Source organism: Plectropomus leopardus, chromosome 5, assembly GCF_026936395.1.
Source record: "Plectropomus leopardus strain MGB_pleo_1.0 chromosome 5, ASM2693639v1, whole genome shotgun sequence".
Taxonomy (NCBI): Eukaryota; Metazoa; Chordata; class Actinopteri; order Perciformes; family Serranidae; genus Plectropomus; species Plectropomus leopardus.
Window position 1 is genome coordinate 19,090,782 of NC_142180.1, and position 26,422 is coordinate 19,117,203.

Below are 26,422 nucleotides of genomic sequence, written 5' to 3' on the forward strand. Positions count from 1 at the left end.
GCAGCAGTAAAAAGCTAACTCCTCAAAATAAATAAAAAAGAATAAATCTCATAAATAGGATCTCTTTTGGATGGAGGTTAAGAATTGACATTTTTCACAGTGAATATTTTTCTATTACTTTAAGAAGTGTATACTCTAAATGGAAATACATTTAGCCCAACATCAGTTACATTTTCTGTTCTCCAAAGTTAACAACATCTTGCAAAGACACTAAAGAACAGTAATTGAACTCTGTCACTCAACGACAGTTATGTGGTTTTTGCGGTTAAAAGCCACCAATGTGTGAGGCATTTAAAGACACTTGGTAGACACATCAGCTGTTGAGATTGGCTTTACCTCTAAACTCCAGGCAATTCAGCCAGCTGTTGGGTGAAACAATGTCAGATATAATGGATTTCATTGAAAGGCCAAGCTGTCAAACTGTCATGGCAATAACTGAACTGACTGACACCACAGAGCTCAAAATTAGAACAACCCAGCTCAGCGTGTCACCTTCTTAGTGCTGCACTATGACTTTATGGAAATTGTCCTCAGCATACATGTAGAACCTTGAATATGCATGTGTCTGCTGGTCAGTAATTAGCAGTCAGCAGCAGAAATGACACTTCGAACAATGGCATTTGTCTTGGCAACAACTGATTTTTCCTGCACCTACACTTTGAGCTCCATTTTCCACACTACTGTTCTATTATCTATCTCAGATGGTGTCATTATTCATAAAAAAAGGCATTCTCACAAGATTGTCTTCTTTTCCTCTTTCAGGCTAGATATCATTTGATACTATATCAAGTTAATATATAACACTGTTTTTTGCGTAATCAATCAGGCTACTCTCACCTTATACACACCACTGTTACTTTATCTTGTCAAATGCTCTTGTATAGTTGTATTTTGTATTCTTTTCTTGGCTTTAGTATATATATATTTTTCTATCTGCATTGGTGTCCTCAAGATGCTGCAATGACCAAATTTCCTTAGATCTCGCAGTGTAAATGTAATTTATTACATCATAGTAAGGAAAATAAAATAAAATAATAATAGCAAGATATCTTGCTTTGTAGATTCCTCAAGAAAAGTAAGTGATAGATCACATAAACATAATTTTTCCCTGTAGGAAGCTTTAAACCCTATGAAAAATATTGTGTGTGTTTTGTGTGTGCATGTGTGCGTGCGTGCGTACGTGCGTACGTGTATGAAGGGTCAGTGTGATCACTCATTACCATGTATAACTCTTAGTTCTAGGTCCAGGTAAACATCTGTTTGCCAGAGTTTTTATCATTCATGAAAAACAGAAATGCTATGTGACACCTGTGTGCTGTTAAATGATTTACCCATGTCATCTTTTACACCTGAAATAAAGATTAAATGAAACATGCCAGGTACAAAAATGATTTACATATGTCAGACTGATCACTGAATAGGCAATCAGGCTCTATGAGACTGTGAGATTACTGGAATAGATTTAAAGAGGTCTGTCCTGTAAGCAGTTCAGTGAACTGGGAGAGCTCATGAATGATCTTGCCTCCGGTGTCTGTGTTTTGACCATTTAGAGGCAATTTTGTCTGTTTTAATTGATAGTATGGATTAGCACTTAAAAAAAAACAATCCCATGCCCCACTGACTTTGTAAATGACTGCAGTAATATTTTCCCAAACAAATCAGTGATAAATCATAAAAATTAATGATTCCAAAAAAGATAATTGTCTTTATCAGAGGCTAGAGTTAGTGATGGATCACTAGGGTGTTTTTATGATCTGAACCATGATAAAAAAAAAAGTACAGTCAGTAACAACAGTAATAATAATAATAACAAAAAAATGTGTAACTTCAGACAAGCACTTGAAAAAAAACACTTCTGCCTTCTGCAGCCTAGAAGCCTCAAGCTAATGATTCACTTCTGGTGCAAAGCGCTAGCATGAGGCTTTTTAATCAGTTGTACTGTTATCCAAGGCAACTAAAATGAAAAATTCCTGGTTGCCTCCAAAAAGCTGTCTAGTAGGCTTCAATCAGCTGCCGACCACTTAGCAGTTGCAGTGAGGCAGCAGAGCACTTTGGCTCTGCAGGTTATGCACCCAGGCATCGTTTCCCTCTGCATGTCTTCTCTGACTACTGATTTCTGGGGCTGTAACACAACAGTCATAGGATGCTGTGAAATTAAATGTGCCCTGTGGGAGTTTTTGACCACTAATGGCCCTATAGAGCAATTTATTTATTTATTTATTTTTTTTTAAGGAGTGGGTCCTTTTCTTTGTTCTTGTTTGCATTCTGATGGTTACTACTAAAGCCATATGGAAGCAAACAATGCAAATGCAATGTTTTAAATATTTTTGTAATTTGTAATTTAAGATATGCACTCAACATGATTGTTTGATCTGAAGATACACAAAGTGCATTTTGGTGAGAAACACTGAATTGAAATAAAAATGAAAAGCTTTGCCACTCTACCTCTACATCACCTGTAATCAGAGTCAGCTCAATGGAGAACACAGAAAACATGACTGCAACTTTACTGACTTTGTGGCTTATTTTGAGAAGATCTGGTCAGATATGGCCTTCTAACAGTCCTGCTATTTTTGATTATGCAAGGTGGCTATTGTTTAAAATGTTTGTAGAGAGGAACGGTCGCATCAGCTATACATCATGTGCAAATTTCTTAACTATTTCTATATTTTCAGCCATGTCTTTAAATTTATTTCAGCTTTCAGCATTCACAAGCACTTTCCACAGGAACTGCATTTTCTAGTTTAAATTAAAGAGAAATACTGCTTGGAACTGATGCACATCCCATAAACCTGCCCCATCCACTCAATAACCAACCAACCCCACTGTATCCTGCTCACTCTTAAAAGGACACGAAAGTGGAACATGAGTTATAGATCCTGACTATTGCATCTAAAGCTGGGAAAGGCAGTCTTGTTTTGGTGTCTTAGTGAAAAAAAATTCTATAGTTAACTTTGAGCTTACTGTAATTAAAGTGGACTTAGAAAAAAGACTTCTGCATCCCTTACTGGCTCTGTCTTCAGGCTTTCGAAAATCTGCTTGAGACCGGAGACTTTGGCCAATCACAGGTCATTTTAGTGAAGGCTTTTTTTTATTGCCGGTTCTATAAAAACTTCTTTGAAATCTTGGTTTAATGTTGGATACTCTATAATACTCTTCATTTTTCTTTGTCTCTTTGTCTTGAGCTGTATCTTAAGCTTAGTAAAATTGTAGATTTATATGTGCCAACACAGCAAGGTATTAATGCAGAGCACTAGGCCATTAAGTATTAGTATCATGTGGATCAAGACACAGCTTGAGACTCTCTAACAAGTTGTCATCCCAAATTGTCGTCGCTTTGTCAGTGACCTTCTGCTTCTACTTATGACATTTAAGGTATCCTTCTGCATCAGCTGTTTAAGCTTCAGGATGTCGACATTGTGATGTCAACAAATGCACATAGTGGGATGATGCAGCACTGCAGATTTTAGTTTAAATATCATTTACATCACACACTTTAAAACAAAAGTTAATATTCTAGAGTTTGAATTTAGCTTTACAAAGACCCCTTAACAGACTGCTGAACACCACTCGAAAACACTGATGGCACATTATATGTTTCAGCACTAATATAAACCAGTCGGCTACAGCACAAGATTTGTGACAGAGAAGCACAAAAATAATGGTTAAAGGGAAAATGATTTTGCAGTGCATAACGCCACAGCTGAAGTTTTCTAAAAGCATTGAGCATAAGAAATTGGGGCATATCATAAGATTTTAGGAACATCTATTCATTGTCACTTTGAATCTGTGTCTGAGGTGAAGTAGATGACAGAGCTTCTTATAAAACCAAGCACGATTTGATATAGATAAAGATCATCAGTATATTTTTATAACTACCCTGAGAAACCTCTTTCCCCTGTATGCTGGCACGAGAGGAGAAAATAAAATAACAGACAATGGGAGGAGGGTCTGATTAAGGAGGGTGCAAAGACAAAGAGACAAATCACACAAGCAGAAAACCAGGAGGCACAAGGAAATTATGCAGTCTCTCACTGTTGAAAAATTCCCTGAAAATCGAATGTTACATCTCGACAGGCATGTGTAAATTTAATTAAAGATGGTTCAATCAAATATTGCAAATACAAAAAAACATATTTTATTGACTACTTAGTATTTTCAACCACCTCATTAATACTATGTAAAGGGACAATGTCATATTTTAAGGTAAAATGTGTTTAAATGTTTCCCCTGCTGCCTAAACTGAGGCAGCAGGGGAAACAGAGGCATATCTACTCTGTGCATACAAAGATGAAATGGGTCTATTTAACCTAGCTTAGTGTAACTCAAATGAAAACTGTTAGCAAAGCTGCATCAAAAACTACAAAAACTCTAAATGTCAGTTCTATGTTAAAGAGTTGTACTGGAAAAGGTCAGGTTTTATGTTATATAGGTGTCCATCAATCCAAAAAATCGAAACCTTGTTCAACCCACAGATTGCTGATGAAGAAATAATGTAGCTTTAACATCTATACCCGAGTCTCAGTTGTGATTTTTTTTTCCCAATGTGTTGAATAAGGAAGACACAGCTCTGAGCTAAATACATTTTGGACCACTCTTTTTTGGCAAGAGATGAAATTGATATTGATTGCCCATCTAGCTCAGCTCCAAAAAAAAAAAAAAGAAACATATATAAAAAAATAATAGCAATGCAAGTGCAGTTCAAACTCTACACATGATTTTAGCTGGATAAAATTATATTTTGGACCAGGGAAATATGAAGAGTCGATTCAAATCCTGCCGGTGAGAAGAATCTCGAAAACTTATTTTCAACAACAAATCTACAACAAGGCCTTGTATTGGTACATTGAGAAACCCATCTCTTCAAATGTTTACCTTATCTTTTGGGCAAAGGTCGGAGGTTTGGCATACTAACATGTTAATTAAGCAACTAAAAAATGTTTTAACACAACCTGGGAAAGTCTGAGTAAGACTGATTATTAGTCTAATGATGCAAAATCAGTGTCTTCGGCAAAACCCAATGACTCATCTCAGCAGCACCCGTCCTTTGCCCCTTATGGATACTGCTCCCAGGTATCAGCCACAATATTGCCACTAAGCCAGTCCGTGAGAGTTTTGCTCTTAGCAATGATACCAACAAATCAATCACTGTTGGAGCAATGTCTACATGATCCAGTGTCTCACTCTCTGGGTCAGTGAGATGGTTTAAAGGAAGATTTTACAGCCTTTAGTCAGAACTCATCTCTCTCCGTTACTGATGTGACCAGAAAGTGAGATGCTGATCCCATTAATCTTTCGAGAAGGACGGTATGGTACAGGGCTGATCGACCTTTTTTCTGTTTTATTAAATCTTACTACAAGGCCATCTGTCTGGGGATGATAAATGCCACTCTTCGTTTAATAGACACCCATTATTCTGCACAGCTTGTGCAGTGTGGCTGACATATAGAACCTGTATTGGACAGACAAATCTGGTGAAATGACCTGCCTTGAAAATCATTTCCTCATGGCTTTCAGGCACTGGCAAATGACTGATATTCCCACAAGTATAAGAGTCCTGACTCACTCTACATAGTCCATGACGTGTCAAAACAATGTGAAGGTATGTGGGTGTCAGATTGCATACTAGAAATACAATGCTCCAACAAAAAATCTTCCATAGGGAAAATTAGGAACAAGAGGGCACTCTGCCAACACCTCCACCACTTTCCTCTCTCCCACAGTAGTAACATCACCCAGCTGTCATCAGTGGGCACAGCACATATACAGTTACCCACCTGCTGTGACTGTGCTTCGTCTTTATGGTCCATTACCCCCTAGAGGCCAATCAATCTGTCCAAAATTAGAGGGTGGAATGCTAATCATGTGTGTTTTTGTGTGAGTGTGTAAAGTCTAATATCTAACCCATTAGATCCTAACTGGCAGGTAGGTCCATTTCTGATTGAGGTAGGAGATTGGTCTCACCTGCCCACCTCTATCAGTGAACATGCTTTTTAGACATGTGTGCCCCTGTCACACCTTCTTTGATGTTTCCAGTGCTGGCTGTGCTAAAAAAAAAAAAAAAAAGTATCTCTAAGCGCTGAGTTCAAGAGAAGAAGGGTGCATGTCCCATTCTCAAGTTGTCATTACCTTCTCAATACTTCCAGGGACCACTGTGTTCATCTGTGTTTTATGATTTTCTCTGGGGTGATGTGGATGGTTCATGGGTGGAGGAGGCCAGTTTGGTCCAGCACCTGCTAAACAAAGGTCTAGTTTGCCTGGAAAACTACAAAGTCTTCTTCCAGCTATGAGGTACCAAAAAACAAAAGTCTATGTTGGAGTGCCAAAAACCTGCAGTTCTTTGAATGGCCATTTGAGGCTGGCTCCTAAAGCAAGTTTATACCAATACACGCCCCTTTTAAAGGCCCAAATTTAATATTTACAGCCTGCTTAAAAATATACATTTTTGACATTCATGAAACCTGTATGGGGGTGACTTTTTTTTTTTATAACTCACTCATTAACATTTTTACTGAGGCTTAAAGTCAAACATATTTACGAGCGGGGCAGCTGGAGTGACAGGCTGTCTGCGAGGCATTACTATAGTCTATGAGTCAGATCCACTCCTTGCTCTTCCACAGCACTTGCCTCTTGCCCAAATATGGTCCCTGCTAACCCCCCAAACAAACATGTTAACAGCAAAAATGCAGAAACTCACAACCTAAAACTTGCAGTCCACAAACCGATGGGTAATGTCACTGTAGCCACGTCCATTATTTTGCACAATCTATGTGGGGCACCTACATACAAAGTGTTAGGTATTTGGTCTCCTGCAGCAAGATGCAATGCGCTTGAGTGACACAACAGTGATAGTTTCTTGCCCTGTGATTGCTTGCACTGACAAAACAGTTTGTCTTTCTGGGGCTGCAAAAGCACACAGGAAAAGCAATAGTAAAACAATTACTTTTCAGTCAGGAGATGGTAAGCCAGCCTTATGTAGAGGAGATTAACAGACAACTGGCACTTTCCTCCCAACAAGGACAACTACACCCAGCCGTCACGGTGTATGGCGTAAGTTGATTGCAAGATTTGAAGCTCAATACCAGTGCCAGACGTAAAGCATTTGGCACCCTTAGCACACCCCCCTCTTAATCAATATTGTTATTATTACTGTATGGCCTACAGTAATGTGATGTATATAATGGAAACTATTTTGATTAAATATAGATTTTTTTTATATTATTGCTATGTTGTTGACTTTATGTTTTGACAAATGTGTTCATGTGCAGCTGTCAGTATAATATATTGTGATAAGTGTTAATATGAAGCTGCAGCATTCATGTTATACTGTAATGGTTAATGGAAGCAATAAGTGAAAACTCAGACCGACACGAAGGACAGCCAAAGGGGTCCCCGAGGGGTATGACGCAGTTGCATGCATCAGTCAGGAATTGAACCGAGAAGAAAGTACGTCGCTAGAAAAACATGTCTGTGTTTGTGCACCTGTGCCTGAAGAAATACGAAACAGTTAAGAAAATTGTGAAAACTCATGCATACCTGGAGCCTATTTCTGTCCAAGCATGCAACACTATTGTGATTGTATTTAGTAGTACTAGAGCAAGAGCTAATGAGAAATAAACAACTTATCTAACACAATAATAATTATTAAAAAAAAAAAAAGACAATAAAAAAACGATTTGTGCAAAGTTGCAAATGTTGTCTTTGGTATTAGTACTGCACCCTAAAAGGCTTTTGCCCTTTCATTTCCTTTTATGTGTTATTATGTGTATTTCTCAATGTGTTCTTCACAAATACACATAGACAGAAATAGAGAGACAGAGAGAGAGACAGAGAGACAGAGAGAGAGAGAGAGAGAGAGAGAGAGCGAGAGAGAGAGAGAGAGAGAGAGCATTTTATGTGTGTGAGCGTGTGCATGCGTGAGTGAGGCTTGAGGAGAGAGCGACAGACCAGGAGGAGAGTGGACTGAAAGAGCAGCACATTGTTCACACTCCACTAAAGACATTGATCTGTATCAACATCAGGGAATAACAACAAGCCAACACATCGGAGGTAAGAAGATTTACGTTTTCTTGAAAGCTATTTATCATTAGCATAGTTGTGTCACTATGATGTATGATCACTATATTAAAAATCACTTGATGATTTAGCGCATCCAAAATACAGAGGATCATGGTGGGTACTGTTTTCTAATCCATCAATATTCCTCTGTAAAACTGTTAAACTTTATTTTCAAAGGTTCTTTTAACAATGTCACTTTTTAAAATAATAGATATTGCGCATAAAAAAAGACTTCATATTCTTTTGATTATTTCTAGCTAATGTAATAAAGTGACTCACTAAACAACTTTTATTAACTGTATGTGAATACTGATAACATAATATGTTCTTATAACATGTTCTAATACATAACTTGAGGTTTATGTTTTATATCAGCGATAGTGCACATTCAGAGACATTTCTGTATTTTTGTGTGAGACCAACAAAGTAAAATTTGCTTAGGCTACAACACTGAAGCTGTAATTTAATTTGTGAGTCCGTCATCTTCATACACAAAAGTGGTGTGTGTCTGTTAAAGCCACTGCCAAGTTAAGAGTAACAGGATTGTGGGGAGAAAGCCATTCAACCCCACAAATCTATGCATGAATGAGATGAAAAATGCATCTCTGTTAAAAATCCTAAATACTCTGTCTAAATGCAAACGTACTCAGCCTCTGGGTGCCGCATTCAGCCCGAAAACACAATATAAATAATATACTAGGAGTTTAAACGCAAATAGCATCTTTGTAGTATGTCATCTGTCTCCTTGACTTTCTTTTCTCCTTCTGCCCTGCTTCGTCACAAACCAAATCTGAATAAATGAGCACATCTAGGCAAATAAGAAAATGACAATAAAGCAAATAATCTCTTTCATAAGTTTAAGGAGAGAGTATAAATCTTAAATGATGTCATGAAATGTGCAGCATGTTCATTCATGTTGGTCAGACAGAGATGATCTGTAACATCAATGCCTCAACTGATGATGAATGATTGCAGTGTTATTAAAGCTTAAAATGACTTATGAGCAAAGATGAATGCCTGAGAAATTTCAAATTTTTCTGGGTTTTGCACATTGCCTTCAAACTACACTTGACTACAAAGAAACTTAAGTGAGTTAAAGTAAGCAGATGCACTCATGCACTTAAACCACAGAGCAATTTTTGATTCACAGGAAGCAGTGTCATCTTGATTTAGATGCAAAAGATGGTTATTTTGGTCTATGATCTGATTTATTCATGGCGTCATTCTGAAGAAAGAGAAAAAGCATAACAGTGTCTTCACTCCAGGGATCAGTACTGTGATGGACAAGCCCTCATACTATCCATCTCCTTTTTTCTTCTTTTTTTTCTTTTGTTAAGCAATACACCATTCAGCCATTTGACAACTTCCTCCAGGACAACACACGTCTTTCCCTATGGGTAAAGCATTACCTATCCAATATGAAGGGGTTAACAGTTGTTGACTAGATATGAATCTGGTGTTGGAGTGGAAACTGTTTTCACAAATGCTAAATTTTTCAAAGTAATTACAGTAGCAAAGCTGTTTCTCATGGCTGGAGTGTTAAAATGTTCTGTTTGCAATGAGCTGTGTATCTAGGAGGATTTGTAAAGACAGAGCCACTGTGGAAGCCCCACATGTTACTGCAGTCTCTCTGCCTGTTCTCACTCCCAACTTGTCAAATACCATGACTTTGTCAGTGATGTCTACATAGGAAATATGGAACCATATGTAAAAATAGATGTTTTATCCATGCTGTAAGTGTATTTCTAAAGCCCCAACTGGCTTTAAATCATTACATTTTAAAGCCTATAAGCCAAGTACAAGCCATCAAATGCACAGCTGAAATCCTTTCCCAGACAGCCGTTTCTAGTAGTTTTGAAACAAGGTGATTTGTGACTTTGTTTTCACTCATTGTAGCGAAAACAAGGCATGACTCTCAGATGGGCACGGCAGTTAATTTACTTTTGAAGACATGCTTTAAGAGCTGATTGTTTGAAATAAATGATGGCATGTCAAATCATTTATAATTCAGCATTTTGCTGTGAAGACAGCATTGGAAACAAAATTGCAAGGTGTCTTCATGAAAAAAGATGAATCACAAACAATGGTGAGTTACTCAAAACTTATGAAGGACAATATTGTATGATGTGCAGAATGCTCACGAGGAAGATGTGTCATCCTTCATAAATACAATACCTGTATCCTGCAGGACTGAAATATTCATTGCAGTAGTAGATATATTTACAGAAGTTGCTACAATAATTTAAAAGATGCTGGGGCTTTAGTATAAAAATCCTGTTGACAAAAGAATTTATTCACAGCACTGCAGTGTCTGCACTCTAAAATTCCTAGGAAAATTATTTATGGTCTTCAATTCATTGTGAACCATTAGATGTGCTGCCTTTGTACACTGAAAATATGCCTCTCTGCTGATTGTGTTTCAAACTTACCTTCTGTGTGGACACAAAGCACATTCTAATGAAATACATAACACAGTGACTCTGTTGGAGATAGAAAAGACCTCTGACTCATATATGTTAATGTATGGAAAAGTCATTGTGGTGTTTTCCTGCTTATAATCAACAGCCGTTCATTAAACTGGCAGGAAAGCATTTTCCTATCTGTCATTATCCAGCTCTCACAAGGAAAATGCAAATAATGTTACATTCCAAGTCAGAAATTTACATTCGACAAATTGACTAGCCAGATCAAGTCTTACAGAAGCCAAAGAAGTTTCTCTGTAAGCATAATCAAATAGTCCTTTATGTTATCGGCCTGCTATCAAAAAGCCTTAGTCATTTAATGATGGAATTATTAATTAATTTTTATCTTTCATCTTGTCCAAGTTCCTAAAGCGCTTCACCCTGGAATCTAATTACAGTGCTATCAAATTACAGAACTTCAAAAAGCCCTCATATAGATATTATATATAGTCACTGCTATGTCATGTGTGTTCCTTTGAACAGTAGGTATACCTTTCAAGGACACTCAGGTGTCTTTGAGAATCTGCTCATTTGCCCCTGTCACTGTGATGCTAAAAGTCAAAGAAACAGTCGCAGTTTTGATCACCAGACTGGCATGATACATCTGGCCGAGTCCTAAAGGAAACGCCTGCCCTTAAAGAAATAGTATCAGCAGGAGATAGCTTGGAAATACTGGAAATAGGGTTATAGCTAGCCTGGTTTGATCTAAAGGTGACAAAATCCACCCAACAAACACCTGTTAAACTCAGTGGATAACACGGTATATCTGACTAGTGCAGTGTCAGTTTAAAACCTTGCAGCTTCTCATACAAACAACTTCACACTTAACACTGCGCTTCCTTCAGTCTTGAGTGATACACCTGGGGCCTCAAACAGTACGAGAATTATTATGATGTTTATATAAAAAAATATTGAATTTTGTTTCTATTTTAACACATTGTACAGGATTTTTCCTGTGTGGTGTTAATGGTTTAACTATATCTAGTTAACAGTTATATTCGAATAAAACGTTTTGAGTACTTCTGATACGACTGCAAAGAGCCTACAACATTGCCTGGTACAGATATAATGTAAGTAGTTACTGTAAAGAAAGATGGTATTTGCCTTGGGAGACCCAAATAAAAAATCCACCCCTGATATACACACACCCCTTGCTTTAAGAAATTGCGGTGAAAACACCAAGCACGAGGCAGATATATGAATCTCCAAATTGGCCTTTTAGCTTGCTTTGACATAATCACAGCAGTTAAAAAGTAGAGCAGTAGAGACTTAGTAGGCAAAGGTATTTAACTGGTGGTAACCTTGTTAATGTTGTATGGAAAAGAAACATGCACCCAAGTGGCTACTCAGAGTCAGAAACAGTCATATACACTTGGCAAGTTATTCTCGACTTTCCAAAGACCCCTAAAGTGGAGAAATCGTCTGGCACACATCTGTGGCTGCTTAGGTGCCATCAGATCAGACTTTACACCAAAAAACTTTCAGGTGTAAATGTGTGTGACTGTGTTTGCTCAGTCAGTCTTCTCTGGATGAGTAATATACTAAATTACAAAAAAGAAATGATCATCCTCACAGGAAGTGATGCAAGTTGCATAACACTATTACACCTACAATCCTGGGCCACTCTAATCTAGCAGTGCTCTAAGTACACTTAATAAAATGGTCAGTGGCAGTGCCATTCATTGTGTTCTGACTCATACAAGACAGAGAGCCGCCACCACCACAGGCAGTCTCCAACCACTGAGCTTTAATGGGTCAAGGTAACAGAATAAAGGATATAAAAAAAGATTGCAGTCTTAATAAGTGAACTTGGTGATTCTATTTTTTTTTCCTATTTTCAGTAAGTCCCTTGACTAGACCAACACCATCAATTAATCTGGTGTACTTTAAACTTGAACAGCTCATTCTTCTGTGTCACAGACTTGCAACATTTTTGAGTCATTTTTTTCTAAAAAGTACAGAGCCCAGCTGTTTTAGGAAATTACAGACCCTTTTTTCTTAGACCTATATATTTGTGATTTATTTTAAACATGCATTAACTGATCCTTTTTTGTCTAACCACTTGGGGGCATTAAACAAGCTTTAAACTCAACACTGGCATAAAACAACATTTGCTGTAATTTGGATTCTTGTTTCAGGCAAATGTGAGTAAGTCTTATATTCATTACCCTTTTAACTGCTCACAAACTCCAGGAAAACTAGACTAGAAAACTAGACACCATCACCATGGGATCACTCAAGCCACAACACAGCGATCCATGACCTAAAGTAAATGTCGGCCAAAGGGCATAAACTTACTTCCTTCTCCCCTACTTTGGGCACCCTTGCTCAGGCCACTCCTATCCTTCATGGTGGGCTCAACTACACACCTGTGAATTCAAGCAAATGCCATCAGAAACACTATGAGATGGCAGAGAAACATGATTTATTTGACAGACTGTCTCATGTACTTCTGTGTGGTTGTGGTGACAGTTTTGGCAAATATGACAAAAACTTGGGGGGGTGGGGGGGGGTTGTTGTTTTTTCAGAAAGTTACCAACTATAGCTTTAAATATAATGATTCCATACATTCATCACATACAAATATTTAGTGTATCTAAAAAAGTAGTGACTGGCATAAAAAATCATATTTCTTTGATGGTTACTTAGGGATTTAGTTTAAAGAAAAACTTGAAATTATTTGTGTTTGCTGAAGCACCGAGGCAAAGCTTGTTAAGACTGAGATCTACTACAATGGCAGGAAACAGATGGCAGTTCAAGCTTATTCAATCAATCAGTCTTCTGTTTGCTGTCAGAAGTCAATTCAAAACTCATTAGCAGAAACAGCGGTCAGGAAACATGATGAAGAGAGCTGAATGTCAAGATGTGAAACAACTTCTCATTTGCGCTGACACGTGTATATTTACAGTGGGCAGCAACACTTTGATTTCTTTAAAACTATGATTAGGAATCTCTTTGGTATAAATGCCATTACCTCCTCCTTTATCTTCATGTGTGTCCAAAACTTGTGCTATAAAAATGGCATTTGATACAAATGTCCATTTAATCTTTTTTTTTTTTTTTTCAGATAGTGATTCTGATTACCTCAGCAGGATGTCAGCTCACAACTGCTCTTTTGATCTCATTGCTGAAAAAGGCAGTTGGCTTTGTCCTCCGGGGGAAAAATGTCTTAATCTCACCTCTGGTATGAACGGAAGCCGCATTGATCTGGATGACACATGTCTGACAGAGGAAGGATACCTGGAGAGATATCTGGGGCCTCGTCGATCACCTGTGTTTCTTCCTGTCTGCCTCATCTATCTGGTTATCTTCCTGGTAGGTGTGGTGGGTAATGTGCTGACGTGCACTGTCATTGCACGCAACAAGGTGATGTGGACGCCAACAAACTACTATTTGTTCAGCCTAGCAGTGTCAGATCTGCTGGTACTGCTGCTCGGTATGCCGTTAGAGCTGTATGAGCTTTGGCAGAACTACCCCTTTCTCCTGGGGAAGAGCGGCTGCTACTTTAAAACGTTCCTATTTGAGACCGTTTGCTTGGCGTCTATCCTCAACGTGACAGCACTGAGCGTGGAGCGTTACATTGCTGTGGTGCACCCGCTACGTGCAAAGTATGTTGTAACACGCACCCATGCCAAGCGGGTTATCCTTACGGTGTGGGGTGTGTCGGTGCTGTGTGCTTTGCCAAACACAAGTCTGCATGGGATCAGTGTCCTTCATAGTTGCTCCACTGGCCCCACTGGAAACATAACCGTGGAGATCCCTGACTCATCAATCTGTACAATGGTGAAACCACGCTGGATGTACAACTTGACCATCCAGGTGACCACCTTGCTATTTTTTATGCTGCCCATGCTCACCATCAGCGTGCTCTATATGCTCATCGGGCTGCAGCTAAAGCAGGAAAAAATGCGTCAGTCACTGGAGGCGAAGACAGGATTTGGACAGGACAGCTTCTGTAACATCCGAACACAGCAGCAGAAGGCCCGTCGCCAGCAGGTCACCAAAATGTTGTGTGAGTAGCCTATTAAACAACTCTTTGACTTTAATCTTACCCAAAACTTTGTACCTAACCCTCCTGTGACCAAATCTGTTCATGGGACAACTAGAGTTTTTGGGCCAATATACCAATATTTGAGAGTTTATAAAGATCAGACAAGCAACTTTGTAATAAAAGGGCCACCATCTTGGATAGCTCAGAAAAATGTTTCAACTATTTTGTTTTCTAATGATTGTGTATGGTGCAAATGTTTTCGTGGACAGTGTGCTTAATATGAAACTGAAACAACAAAGCAGCAGCCTCCAGGGCTGAAAAAAACAAAGCCAATGTGGAAGTGCCAAACACTGCAGTTCCTTAAATAGCCACTGGAGGCTTGCTCCAGAAGTGAGTATATCCACATAGACCCATGTTAAATGACCAATTTAACAGCAGAAATGAACAGGTTCACAGCCTGGTACAAAAACAGTTTTGGTTTCTAGAGCTAATTTCAACATTCATGACAACTGTATGGGGGATGGGTTCTTAAATGGCTTGATATAACTTTTATATAACTCTTTTCAATTTTATTAAGGCTCAAGGGTGGCGTCTTTCTGAGTAACTAGCTGTCTGCAAGGCGTTGCTACGGTCTATGAGTCTGCTCCATCCTTTTGTCTAAACATGATCACTTCTGGATCCAAAAAAACATGATGGCTACGGAGAGGAAAATCTAAAATCAGACAAATGCGACAGCTGTTGTCCATCTATTTAATGTAAATAAATTGCATCTCATTTTATTTCTACCTGAATGAGGCTGATATTTTCTGTACAAACACTGATGTGTTGATTTAAGTGTGGCCAGTTTCTTCCATATAAAACAAAACACCTTCAGATCTAGAAGTGTTTGCCACAGACTGTACTAGCTTAATAACATTGCTCGCATGTCCTTTTTTATCTGTCACAGGTGAAAGTAAAAGCAAATGTAGAGGTGAACATCTTTCATGGTGCATAAGCATGAGCTGCTTAAAGGGATTAATCTTTACCTTATCTTAATATAATGCTATGACCTTGGTTTACATGCTCTCAGATGCCTGGCTGGAAGCACATATGCGGATGTTAAGATCAATAAATCTGTCATTTACTCACATTTTTCTTGAGACTTCTCCTCAGAGACTTCAGTGGTGAGACCTCTGGTGTTTTACATCCTATTTCAGGCAATATCTAGTCAAGAAATCAAAAGATTTAGAATCATGTTTTCTACCTTTAAAAAGGTCAGAGTAATCTATAAAGATGGCAACATGGCAAAAAGGCTGGAAGTCTAAAGGTCAGAAAGGCACAGAGAAGGTAGGAAATACAAATACCAACACAAAGAAAATATTTTGATGATGACAATATAAACAGATTCGGCTGGTGCAGATCTTCAGATTTTCTAAAAAAAATAAAGTTAATACAGGAAATTTGGTCAGGGAAAATGCATTGTAGAATACTGTAAAGTAACATCCTTCACACTTCTTAAATTAGTCAAATGTATACACTGTACCACTGAATATTTTTAAAACAGGAATACACTCATAACTCATGGAATTAATATTCAAATTTATGCCAAATACTGTTACATTGGGGGCTCACTGGAGATAGTTATATGATATGGAATAAAGCATGATTTAGGAAAAGCCCAACATGCTTCTTGTGTTAAATGACAATAAAAATTAATTTCAGTTATGAACACAATCTAAACCCAAGTGCAGGACACAGACTGAATGATGATGGAAAAAAAAAGGTTTATTACCACATTAGGATATGGAACAGATGGTGAGGAATAGGAATCCGGGGGTTTAAGTAGAGGAACTGAGATGGGCAGATAACAAAGGGAAGCGCAGAGAGCAGGCATTGCAGGCGTAGCAGGCAGCTGGGTGAATGGTGATCCTTAGGGAAAACTGGTGACACAAAAAAATACCAAGAAGTAAACACTAGAAATGAACTGGATTGGTATGACATGCTACCACAGAGGTTTACCAACAATCTGGCTAGAATGGCTGAGTGGATGGAGAGTGGGAGTAGATGCATGTAGATTAGCTGATGAGATGCATGTGTGCTCGATGAGCTGATAGGTGACAGGTGACTGTGATAAGCAGAGTCAGAATGAGAGAGGGAGACCATGTCCACACAAGCACACACAGGTAAATCAAAAGACACACACAGAGAAAGAGACAAACAGCAAAACACGGAGAACACTGGGGAAAATACATAAACTGCAATTTCGATGAGTAGTTTGATAGATTTTCCACAAGTCCAAAACAGCTGCCATGATTGTCCAGTTCTAAAACTGGAGGATAAGCACACCGACCCCCCTTTTTGATTTTGTTTTTCCAATCACGGATAATCAGGGATCATGTTTAGACTTGAAATAATCTAACACCCTCCATGGATTTTTGATCATGTAATTGCACAGATGAATGCTACTTCAACCAATTCTCACATAATTTGCGAGTTTTCAATTTTGTCCAGTACTCAAAATGCAACCAGGAAATGGTCAAGTTGTAAGTATACCCTCGTATTGTCTCTGGTGACTCATTTTACAGTTTTTGGGTTTTTTTTTTGTAATGCAAGCACATCAACATTTGTCTGGGATGATTCAGTCAACATTAAGCCCTAACCCTGGGGTTAGGGCTGGGGTCTATGGGGATTGACTACTACTTCAAGTGGCCATACACGGAACTGAAGTTTTTGGCTCTTCAGTGTTGGCTTAATTTTTTAGCCCCATGTTGTTGCTGCCAGTGTGAAACATTGAAGGAGTTTGCAGTGGGCAGTATACAGCCTATGTCTTGGCATTATTTTTCAATCAAAGGCATTGTCCCCAGGTCAGTTTTCTGCATCATTCACACCAGCCCCTAGAGGTACAACTCAACTGAAAGCAAAGACAGCATTTTGGAAACGTTCATCAATACATTGCTAATAGCTCTCCTCTCCTTTTGTCTCCTATTATCTCTTTTTTCTCTTGCTGTTTTTCCAGTCGTTTTAGTGGTGGTTTTTGGGATCTGCTGGGCCCCGTTTCACACTGACCGCCTCATGTGGAGTTTCATCAATGAATGGACCGACAACCACCATGAAATCTTCGAGTATGTGCACATTATATCCGGTGTGTTTTTCTACCTCAGCTCAGCAGTCAATCCCATTCTGTACAACCTCATGTCCACACGCTTTAGAGAAATGTTCAAAGAGGTCATGTGCCATCGGCCACATCATATCTCTCCCAGAAAACACTCGCTCAGTGTTACCCGGGTGACGCTCCGCAGCACACTGAGTGATGCACCTCTCAGCAACGGAGCTGCTGTGGTCGAAGCTGAGGCGGAGGATGGAGACGTGAGGATGAAAGATGAGACAGCTTTTATGCATTAATACAACTTAGAGGTCACATCAAGTGGAAAATGATGTTTATAGGACGACAATGTGTTTAGAAAGACTGTCTCATTATAGGTCACTGCTAAATATCTAAAATAATCTTGAGTGGAAGAACTGCAGCTCAAGCAGTGTAAGTGTTACTATGCTGCTTTTGAAAGCTTTATCCATAACTCAGCAAATAACATACTGAAGTTTAACTCCTTTTCCAAAAATTTACAGTAGAATGTCTTCTCTAGTTTGCCAAATATAATACGTGAAATATAATTTTCAATGTTCAATATATAAACACCTAATAAAATTGAAAGTAAAATTTAAAAACACATCATTTTGCAAGCACTTAAGTGTGCTTTGGAAAATATGTTCAAGTGATGCCATCACAGTTTACAAAAACCCTGGCATTTATAGGTTGAGACAAACAAGGTGGATCAGTGAATACAGATTGGTTCAAGTCAGAAAGAGGTTGAAACCTTTTATATATTTGTATTATAAATACATTAAGGATATGTGAAACAGTGGTGTAAAGGAAGGATAAACTGAAGAGTATGGAATAAAGATTACAATAAAACAGTAAGAAGGTCAAAAAATGGTGTTGGATGGACATAAGATCATACACAAATGAATGTCTTATTTTCTTCGTGTTAATGCTTCTGTAATTGTCCATGATGTAAGGGGTAAGTCATGCTTTATGTACAGTAATTATTCATATCAAATCATTTGTATTGTAACATATTCTTTGCACTTGCATTGTTTTGTGATAGCCTACAGTATGTACTGTATACTGTATTGCCATGTTCAGATAACAAAATGCTTGTCAGTCATGTGTAGCTTTGTTTGTGTGTTTAAGTTATTAAGTTAATTATCTTTATGCTTTATATTGTTCACAGTGTACTTTGTGCTGAGATGTTATCGATCACTAAGAAAAAGAATATGAGTTTAAAGTAATTTCTATTATGAAGCAGCTTTTGCGTTTTTGAAACAAACTTGTAACTGCACAGAAACATACATATATGCTTGTTTTTCCAGCCAAAAATAATTTGTTTAGATATTTAATGTGGGAAATGCTACCTGTTTAAAAGTATGACAAATATAACTTTCAGTATGATGGGCACTGTCAGTGCTGTGTTGTCAGCTATATATACAGCTACAGTATATATGCTAAAAGAAACCATGAAAACAATTCATCAAAATGTCAGTCAGTTTGTACTGATTTACAGTACAGATCTACTGTAGCTGATGCTCTGAAAGACTAGGTGTCAGACTACCAGCATTCCCTAGTGGCTGCATTTTCCAAAGTTTTCTTGAATGTAGAGTGCTGATGAAATTAGTCCTAAAACCTATAAATGAGTTCACATATCAAAACTCCCTGTTTCCTTGTCTTTAATCATTAAGATCATTAAGATTTTGAAATGGGATTTTGGTTAGATGGCTTAAATAAGTTCTGTGGCTAACACAAGCATAAGAGACAATCATGTTACAGAGTTAATATTCTGGAATAATCCAAAATCCAATAGAAAAATCTATTTTTTTTCTTTTTTTTGTGAGTTGATAAACTTACTTCCACAGCAGCCCACAGAAATATGTCATCCCTGGGGCCCCCCATATCACATTTTCTCCACTAGCAGGTCTTGAACATTGGGCCACCATAGAGGTGGTGTTTCATTTACCATAGGAGCAACCAAGGGGGTAAGTTTTGCAGTTTTTGTTAAAGCTTAGTTGGTCCTTGAGACAGCGCTTATTGGTTCATACAGCATATGATATTCCTTAAGGTTAGGAAAACACAGTCATATTTGGAGGTCATAATAGCATCATCTGTTGACTAGTTTACCACTAGCTTACCATCAGCTCAGCTAGCTTACTGTGTAGCACCAGCTGCATGGTGAAACAAAGGGCTGGGGGTTGACTTGGAGATCATCAATGTGTTACTCTTTAAATAACACAAAACAGATAGTTTTCTATAGCCTACCTTAATTCTGTCAATATTAGTAAAAAATGTGATTTTTAAAAAAAATATACAATATACACTTATTTTTATTTGGCCTGCTTTATTTATTTTACATAAATATCTTAATTTTTTCCAATAACCTCAGAATCAGGTTTATTTTCTCAAAACGTATCATTATACTTAACATAGGACAGTGTTCCTCTTCATATGAGATTTTAGTGCCTCTGTTTTAGGCTACATTTATATTTCTATGGAATATTAGATTGTGTTTTTCAATAACTTACATATAATGCGACCCAGTGACTCAAGTTTAATATAAAAACATGTAACTATATAAGACAGACCTCCTCACATACAGATTTTAGCGCTTTTTCCTATTTTTTGATAAATACCTTCATTAAACAAGAATCATGATTTTTTCCATTAACCTGCACTGTCTTAAATAGTAGTAAAAGTAAGTAATTTGCAGATGGAAGCTAGCATTGCAACAATAGGATGCCAGCCAATGTTCAGTTATGTGTCAGTCACATTTTGACCGATGCTCAGCTGTAATCACGCCTGCCTATATGAAGTGCAAACGCCAGCAACAGAGTGTGGACTGCATGAATGGCCTCAGAGAGAGATGACACTTCTCTTCAGAAAGTTAAATGCAGTACCTTTTACAAGACTATATAATTGGGTAACATCATTGGAATCATCCTCCAAAGCTATTCATGCAGGAGGGTCGAAAGTCCACTGAAGCTGTATCTTGTAATCACGTATTATTCCCAAGACATTACCTCTTAAAAGGAAAAATCACAACGTAAATGATTCTTGGAGCAATTTAAACACATTTTTCAGAGCAGACAACCTCAGCAGTACTGAAGGCAGTACAGGATAGTTTAGCTGGAGTGAGTACTAAATCTGCACTTCAGGCAAAATATAATGAATGCACCTTTTTTCTTTTCTGGTACTCTATTAGACCAGAGGCATTATCACTATCATCACCACAATGTACTATTGGCCACGATGTGCTTCGCGACAAGCAATTTTCTTGTGTACCTCTAGCCAATGTGTTGGTCCCTCCTTGACATTATTTTGAAAGGGGAAGGGTTCATTCTCCTCACCATACACATTTACTCTTCTACTGTTGGGGATTCATGACTGTCACAGGTTTGTTGCAAATGCAATGCTGTGTGCAAGGTCATCTTATTTGGTAAATCTTGCCCCAAGAGCAAGTTTATTTTTAAGGTTAAAATGATGATAAAAAAACACCTTCTGCCTTGGATGCAAAATGTGAAACTAGTGAAAAAGTGTACAGTAAGTCATCACTGATTGATTTGTACAATCTGCCAGACCAGAAAAGTCAGAAAATCAGAAAAGTGTTATAAGCCAGGACACAACCAAACAGCATACTTATAAAAGAAAGAAAAGGCCCAATTTCAACAGAAACACAGCTCGTGTAGTTCTGTGGCCCCATAAAAAAGCCATGAGGATGATCTTCTCCCACAGGCCAGTATATAGGCCCGTGACACATCTAACGACCTTTAACCCATCATTTTTGGGGGAAATGCCAAAGCAGGGATGAATAAAACAAGAGGGAAATTCTGGTCTACAGTACTGTAGAAAGCAATGGTTTTCTCTCTGCATGATGTAAACTCGGGTAAAGCACACTGAACCAGGAAATAAGTGTCTGCAGCAATGTCCTGGGCTTTGACTGTGGCAATATAGTCGGAAGGTAAAGCCTGTCTGGTAATACAGACCACTCCAATTCCATTTCATGCCATATCTAATTCCAGAGCTTTGTTTGAGTGCACAGAAGATTGCAGAGCATGAACTTACATGATGATATATTACTCAGTAAGGAGGAGAAAGCATCTTTGGAAAGTGTGTGTGACACCAATAATACACAACATTACTTGTAACCTATATTCATGATCTGGTTCAACCATGTTTGCTTTGCTTTGTAGCTGCTAATACATGACTGTTATTATAGGTGTGATGCAATAATCGTGTGTTTCTCAGTCAATGTGTTCATATTAGCAACACTTAAGTTAGTCCTGGCCTTGCCTTTCCCCCAAAGGGAAAAAAAGTAATTGTGGTAGTACAGATGAAGCCTACACAGAAAATTCAAAATGTAACATAAACATGGCTGTTTCCCAAAATAAAAAATAAAAAAACCAACAACAACCACAAAAAAAATATAACCAGACTCTTTGTTTGATAAAATTCAAAAACAAAACTTGAATAAAATTTTGGACACAGTTATTTGCTGCCCCAGAGTTCTGACATGAAGCTGAACACAATATAACACTTGCTGAATGTGTAGAATTACAAAGATCTATAAGCTTCCTCAAGGTTTTCACAAGCAGAATCATGCAGGGATGAAAAATGAAGATGATGCTGAAGTGCCACAAACTGTAATTCCTTGAATGGCAACATGAGGCTGGCTCGAAAACAGATGCAATCCCCATAGACTCCCTTGTTAAAATGCCCTACTTTACAACAGAATAAACAAGTTTACAGCCTGGTACAAAACCTTTTTTGTCTCTATAGCTAATATCAACATTCATGACAAAATACAGAGGGTGAAATTTTATCTTACTCAACCGTTAACATTCTGTGAAGGCTGAAAGTTACACATAGGGGCTACTTGGGTGACAGACTGTTTGCTAGGTGTCACTGCGGTCTATGAGTCAGATCCACCCCTCACTCCTCCACAGCTACAACCTCTCATCTAAATATGGTCACTTCTGGTTCTAAAACTCGAAGATGATCATGGCTGAAATGCCAAACTTGAAGCTTCAAAATGAAAGTTCAAAAAGCAACAGATGGCATTACGGTAGCTCCATCCATTATTTTTACACTCTATGACTACACACTGTTATACAACTATATTTGGTTCTTTTGTGAATGCACAAATGAATTGATCTCTGTACATTTGAAGCTCACCTCTAATTACTATGATGACTCACCTGAACCCCATGTGTATATATTCATGTTTTCTCATCACCGCTAAACAGCTGAACTGTGTTTTGTAATGGGTTTGTGATGTTTAGTACCAACATTTATTTTGCTGCTTAGTTGACTAAAGAGCTCATTTTACATCTCTATGTAGATTCCATGTATAACAAGGACAACATGTGCTGAGGTGTGGTCTGACTGCTTCAGTTTCACAGCTGGACTATTTCAAATTTCAAGTGAATAATTTAGGATGTTCTGTCTCACCAAGGAAATTTATGAGGACATTTCATGTGACAGTATACGCAGTGAATGAGCAGTGATGCTAAGAAGTGTTTTACAATTCATCTGATCAGTCATCAGTTCTACAGCTGTTACACACTGCTAGTTTATCTACCTTTGCCATAAGCTTACATTGTCTTTTTCATATAAGTATTTAATTCAGGGCACTATTGCTTCTTTTTTTCTTTTCTTTTCTGTCTTTTTTTACTGTTCATTTAGTCTGGAACATAACCAATTGTAAAACTGTAAAATAGCAAAATGTCTAAAGTTTCAAAATTTGTAGTAAATAAGCAGGTTTTCTTTTTCAGCATTATCAATACACCATGAATTTTCCTCTCAAATGTCTCTAAAATGCTTGAAATTAAACCCCAAACCATGAAAGACTTGAATCTTGCCAGATGTTTGAAACCTTTGGACAAGATTTTCAATAGACAAGGCATCTTCAGGGGCAATGTTGGGTACCACCAACATACTCCTGTTGTAAACAACAGCCAGTGATCATCTCATAGCCAACTCTCCCCTGAGAGGGGGAGTTAAGATCGGAAAATAAGGCCTCATCAATGCACAGACACAACTCTCGGGAGAGTCCATCTGTAGATTGTGAATGCAGACACACAGCCTTCACTTGTACCCATCTGGAATAGCACATTTTCACTCTGAGGTGAAATCATGTTGTCACATAGGAAGAATACCAAGCTCAGGCAGCTGAAACAAACCTGTTTACCTTGTCTGAGTTGACAAATGAAAACATGGTATATTTTCTTTGAATTGGGAAAGTTGTATATTTGTGGGTATGGGTCGTTATTGCGTCTTTTTTGTAAGATGTCACACTCCAAAGATAGCACTTAGTGGGTGGGGTAAAAATACAGGTAAGAGAAGGGCAGATTGAAGCCAAGGAGACATGATAAGGTCTGACTCATGGGGGCACCAAACAGTAGAGAACTCTTTGAATCATAAAATGAGTAATTTTGCTCTGTCCTTTGCATGTCTGTGTCACAGTGACAAGTTGTGCCCCTCAACATGGTCTGTGTGTCTTGTCGACTTGTTCCAGAGCAAGCAACTAAACTGCCCCTGATCAGACAGTCTGGAACAAACAATTCATTAACAGTACATCAGCCGAAGTAACTGGAAATCATAACCATAATCCCTACCTTTAATAGAGGAAAAAAGTTTAGTGTTACTTGGTGACATCAGAAAAAGGACAAAAGCAGTTTCAACATCTCTGCCTCACTGTTATGTTATGTTGCTATGGCTTTTTTCCTCCAATATCTTAATGCCCTGGGCTTTTTTTTTTCTAGACTGCAAAACACGATGGCATGATTAAAATCAGTGCAGCACAGTATCATTTATGAATGAGCTACAAACATGTTTTCAGGGCACTGTAAAGCCCAAACATGGCAGCAAAATCAAACACATAGAAGCAGGTTGTTTCTGACATTTGAACAAAACTGAAAAAAATGATCAGATGTTTGGAAGGAAATAAGATTGACAATGCTGCTGCTGAAGAGCAGACTTCTTGAAGATGTTCCACCTCTGAAAAATGACGAGCGAATATTGGAACAATGACAAAAAGGCTGTAGCACAACATTGTGTTGCAGCCAAATCGAGTGAACATGAGAAGTCTCCCTGTGCAGGGACTCGACCTGTCATAGGAGTATCAAATGCAGCGACAAAGACGTTATTTCACACACCCACTAACAGAGCTAATAGTGTTTGTTGGAAAGCTTCCCTATGTTAGATGTACAGCTATCAGAAATGAAACCAATTTGTCTGCAGTGGTAAGTGATGCATTTTCTTCTGTTCCACTTTGATGCTAGTCTTAAACAATTTGGATTTCTTTTGGTTCTAATTTCTCTTTCTGTCTGTAATAATTCAGAGTTGAAGCACAGCTCACTGCTCTGTAAAGATGCCCTTTATCAAATTATTGCATGGAATAAAATCTTCATCAAACTCAATTGTAGTTTGTCAGTAATCCACAACAACAAGCAAAAGTCATCAGCAACACTTCCTCATTATGTTAATCGAAAATTTCATTTGCTTGGCATTAAGTTTCCCTAAAAAGTATTTCCTGTTTCAAATTGGTTGTATACAAACATAATTTCTAGGAGACAGGGCTGTATCAACTGCCCCAAAAGAACTCTTCCAAGTACTGGAGAGCTCATCCGTTTACTTCACTTTGTGGCCTCTGTCTCTAGGTACTGACCGTGATCAAAGATGTTGCTTTAGAAACCCAGGATTGTCTCAAATAAAATCAAAGGTTAAGGCAAACACTACAGTCCCCTTTGTCCTCCACAGGTCCATCTATAACAACAAAGTGCTTCCTCACATGTTAAATGAACTGGCATCCAAACAAAGCAAAGGAGAAAATCATTTATGCAAAAGCTTTCCACCATTTGTCTGCCTGTTGCAGTTCAAAGGCTGTGACTGGCATCCCGGACAAATGGCTCACAAACCCCATATAGTAATAGATTGTGTTGAGATTGAATTTATGGAATTAGTTTTCTGAACTTCATTTTATATCAATTCAATGTTGTGCTGCCTTTTGTTAAGAACCATTTGTGTATCAACTGCTTATGTCCATTAGACACATTTAAATAACTGAAAAGTGCATTAAGTCTCATTCAACTTAGACAGGCCTTACGACAGCACAAATGACAAATCAAAATGCAGCAATGCTTCATGGTGATTCATAAATTAAGCGGCAAGCATTTACTCAGGCCACCTGCGAAAAAATATCTATTACCAGATATTTTTTAAAACGTCAACTAAACTAAACTAACTAAACATATGTTTTCCTTGAAAACAAAAAGACTGGCATAGAGTATAAAGATGCAGAAAAAAATCCTTAAAAATTATTATTGGTACACTGGAACTTATCCAGTGTGCACCCAGCTGTGCATAAAGGATAGAGGTGTGTAAGCTTCTCTTATTTACATGCAAAACAAAATACATGAAAAACTCATTCTGGTAACTATTGAAAAGATAGCACGCACATCAAAAGTGGCAGAATGAGTCAGAAACATTATTCCTTTACTGTAGTTGCTTAACCTTGAGATACAACTTAATAATGGTAAATGTATGTAGCCTTAATTTTATTTTAGGACATCAAGTATCCCCTCCAGTCCATACACCCAAGAGTATTGCACAATGCCCTAAATTAAATGGATGATAATTGTACTTGTACTTGAATGAATGCAATTAGTAACTTTCAACCACTGTTAACATAATTCATTTATCTATTTTTACAACTTGTCAATTCATTTTTTTTAAAGATTGCATTTTAAATTATACTTTTTCTTGATACTAATTACTACTAATATTTTTCTCATCACAATTCATAATTAATCTGGAAAGTTAAAAAGA

General features: G+C 37.9%; 1 protein-coding gene and 1 long non-coding RNA gene across 4 annotated transcripts in view; one reads left to right on the forward strand and one right to left on the reverse strand.

Moving 5' to 3' along the window:
* Positions 1-16,998, reverse strand: part of LOC121941255 (uncharacterized) — a 61,428-nt gene extending 44,430 nt beyond the window's left edge. The window contains exons 1-2 of one of the 2 annotated variants that reach the window (XR_015776597.1): positions 16,283-16,998; positions 15,640-15,714 (exon numbers count right to left, since the gene is read on the reverse strand). This is a non-coding gene — a long non-coding RNA (uncharacterized LOC121941255). The remainder of the gene's footprint in view (positions 1-15,639; positions 15,715-16,282) is intronic. The other variant, XR_006105733.2, reaches the window with a different exon arrangement.
* nmur1a (neuromedin U receptor 1a) lies at positions 7,932-19,136 on the forward strand. Of its 2 annotated transcripts, XM_042484011.2 has the most exons (3): positions 7,932-8,049; positions 13,588-14,532; positions 17,507-19,136. In XM_042484011.2, the coding sequence occupies exons 2-3, from the start codon at positions 13,614-13,616 to the stop codon at positions 17,890-17,892; spliced, it is 1,305 nt and encodes a 434-aa protein (XP_042339945.2). In that variant the 5' UTR covers positions 7,932-8,049; positions 13,588-13,613; the 3' UTR covers positions 17,893-19,136. The 2 variants fall into 2 exon arrangements, with proteins under 2 accessions (XP_042339945.2, XP_087933789.1); XM_088077663.1 differs by lacking the exon at positions 7,932-8,049 and having other exon boundaries at positions 13,480-14,532.
* The last annotated feature ends 7,286 nt before the right edge of the window (positions 19,137-26,422 follow it).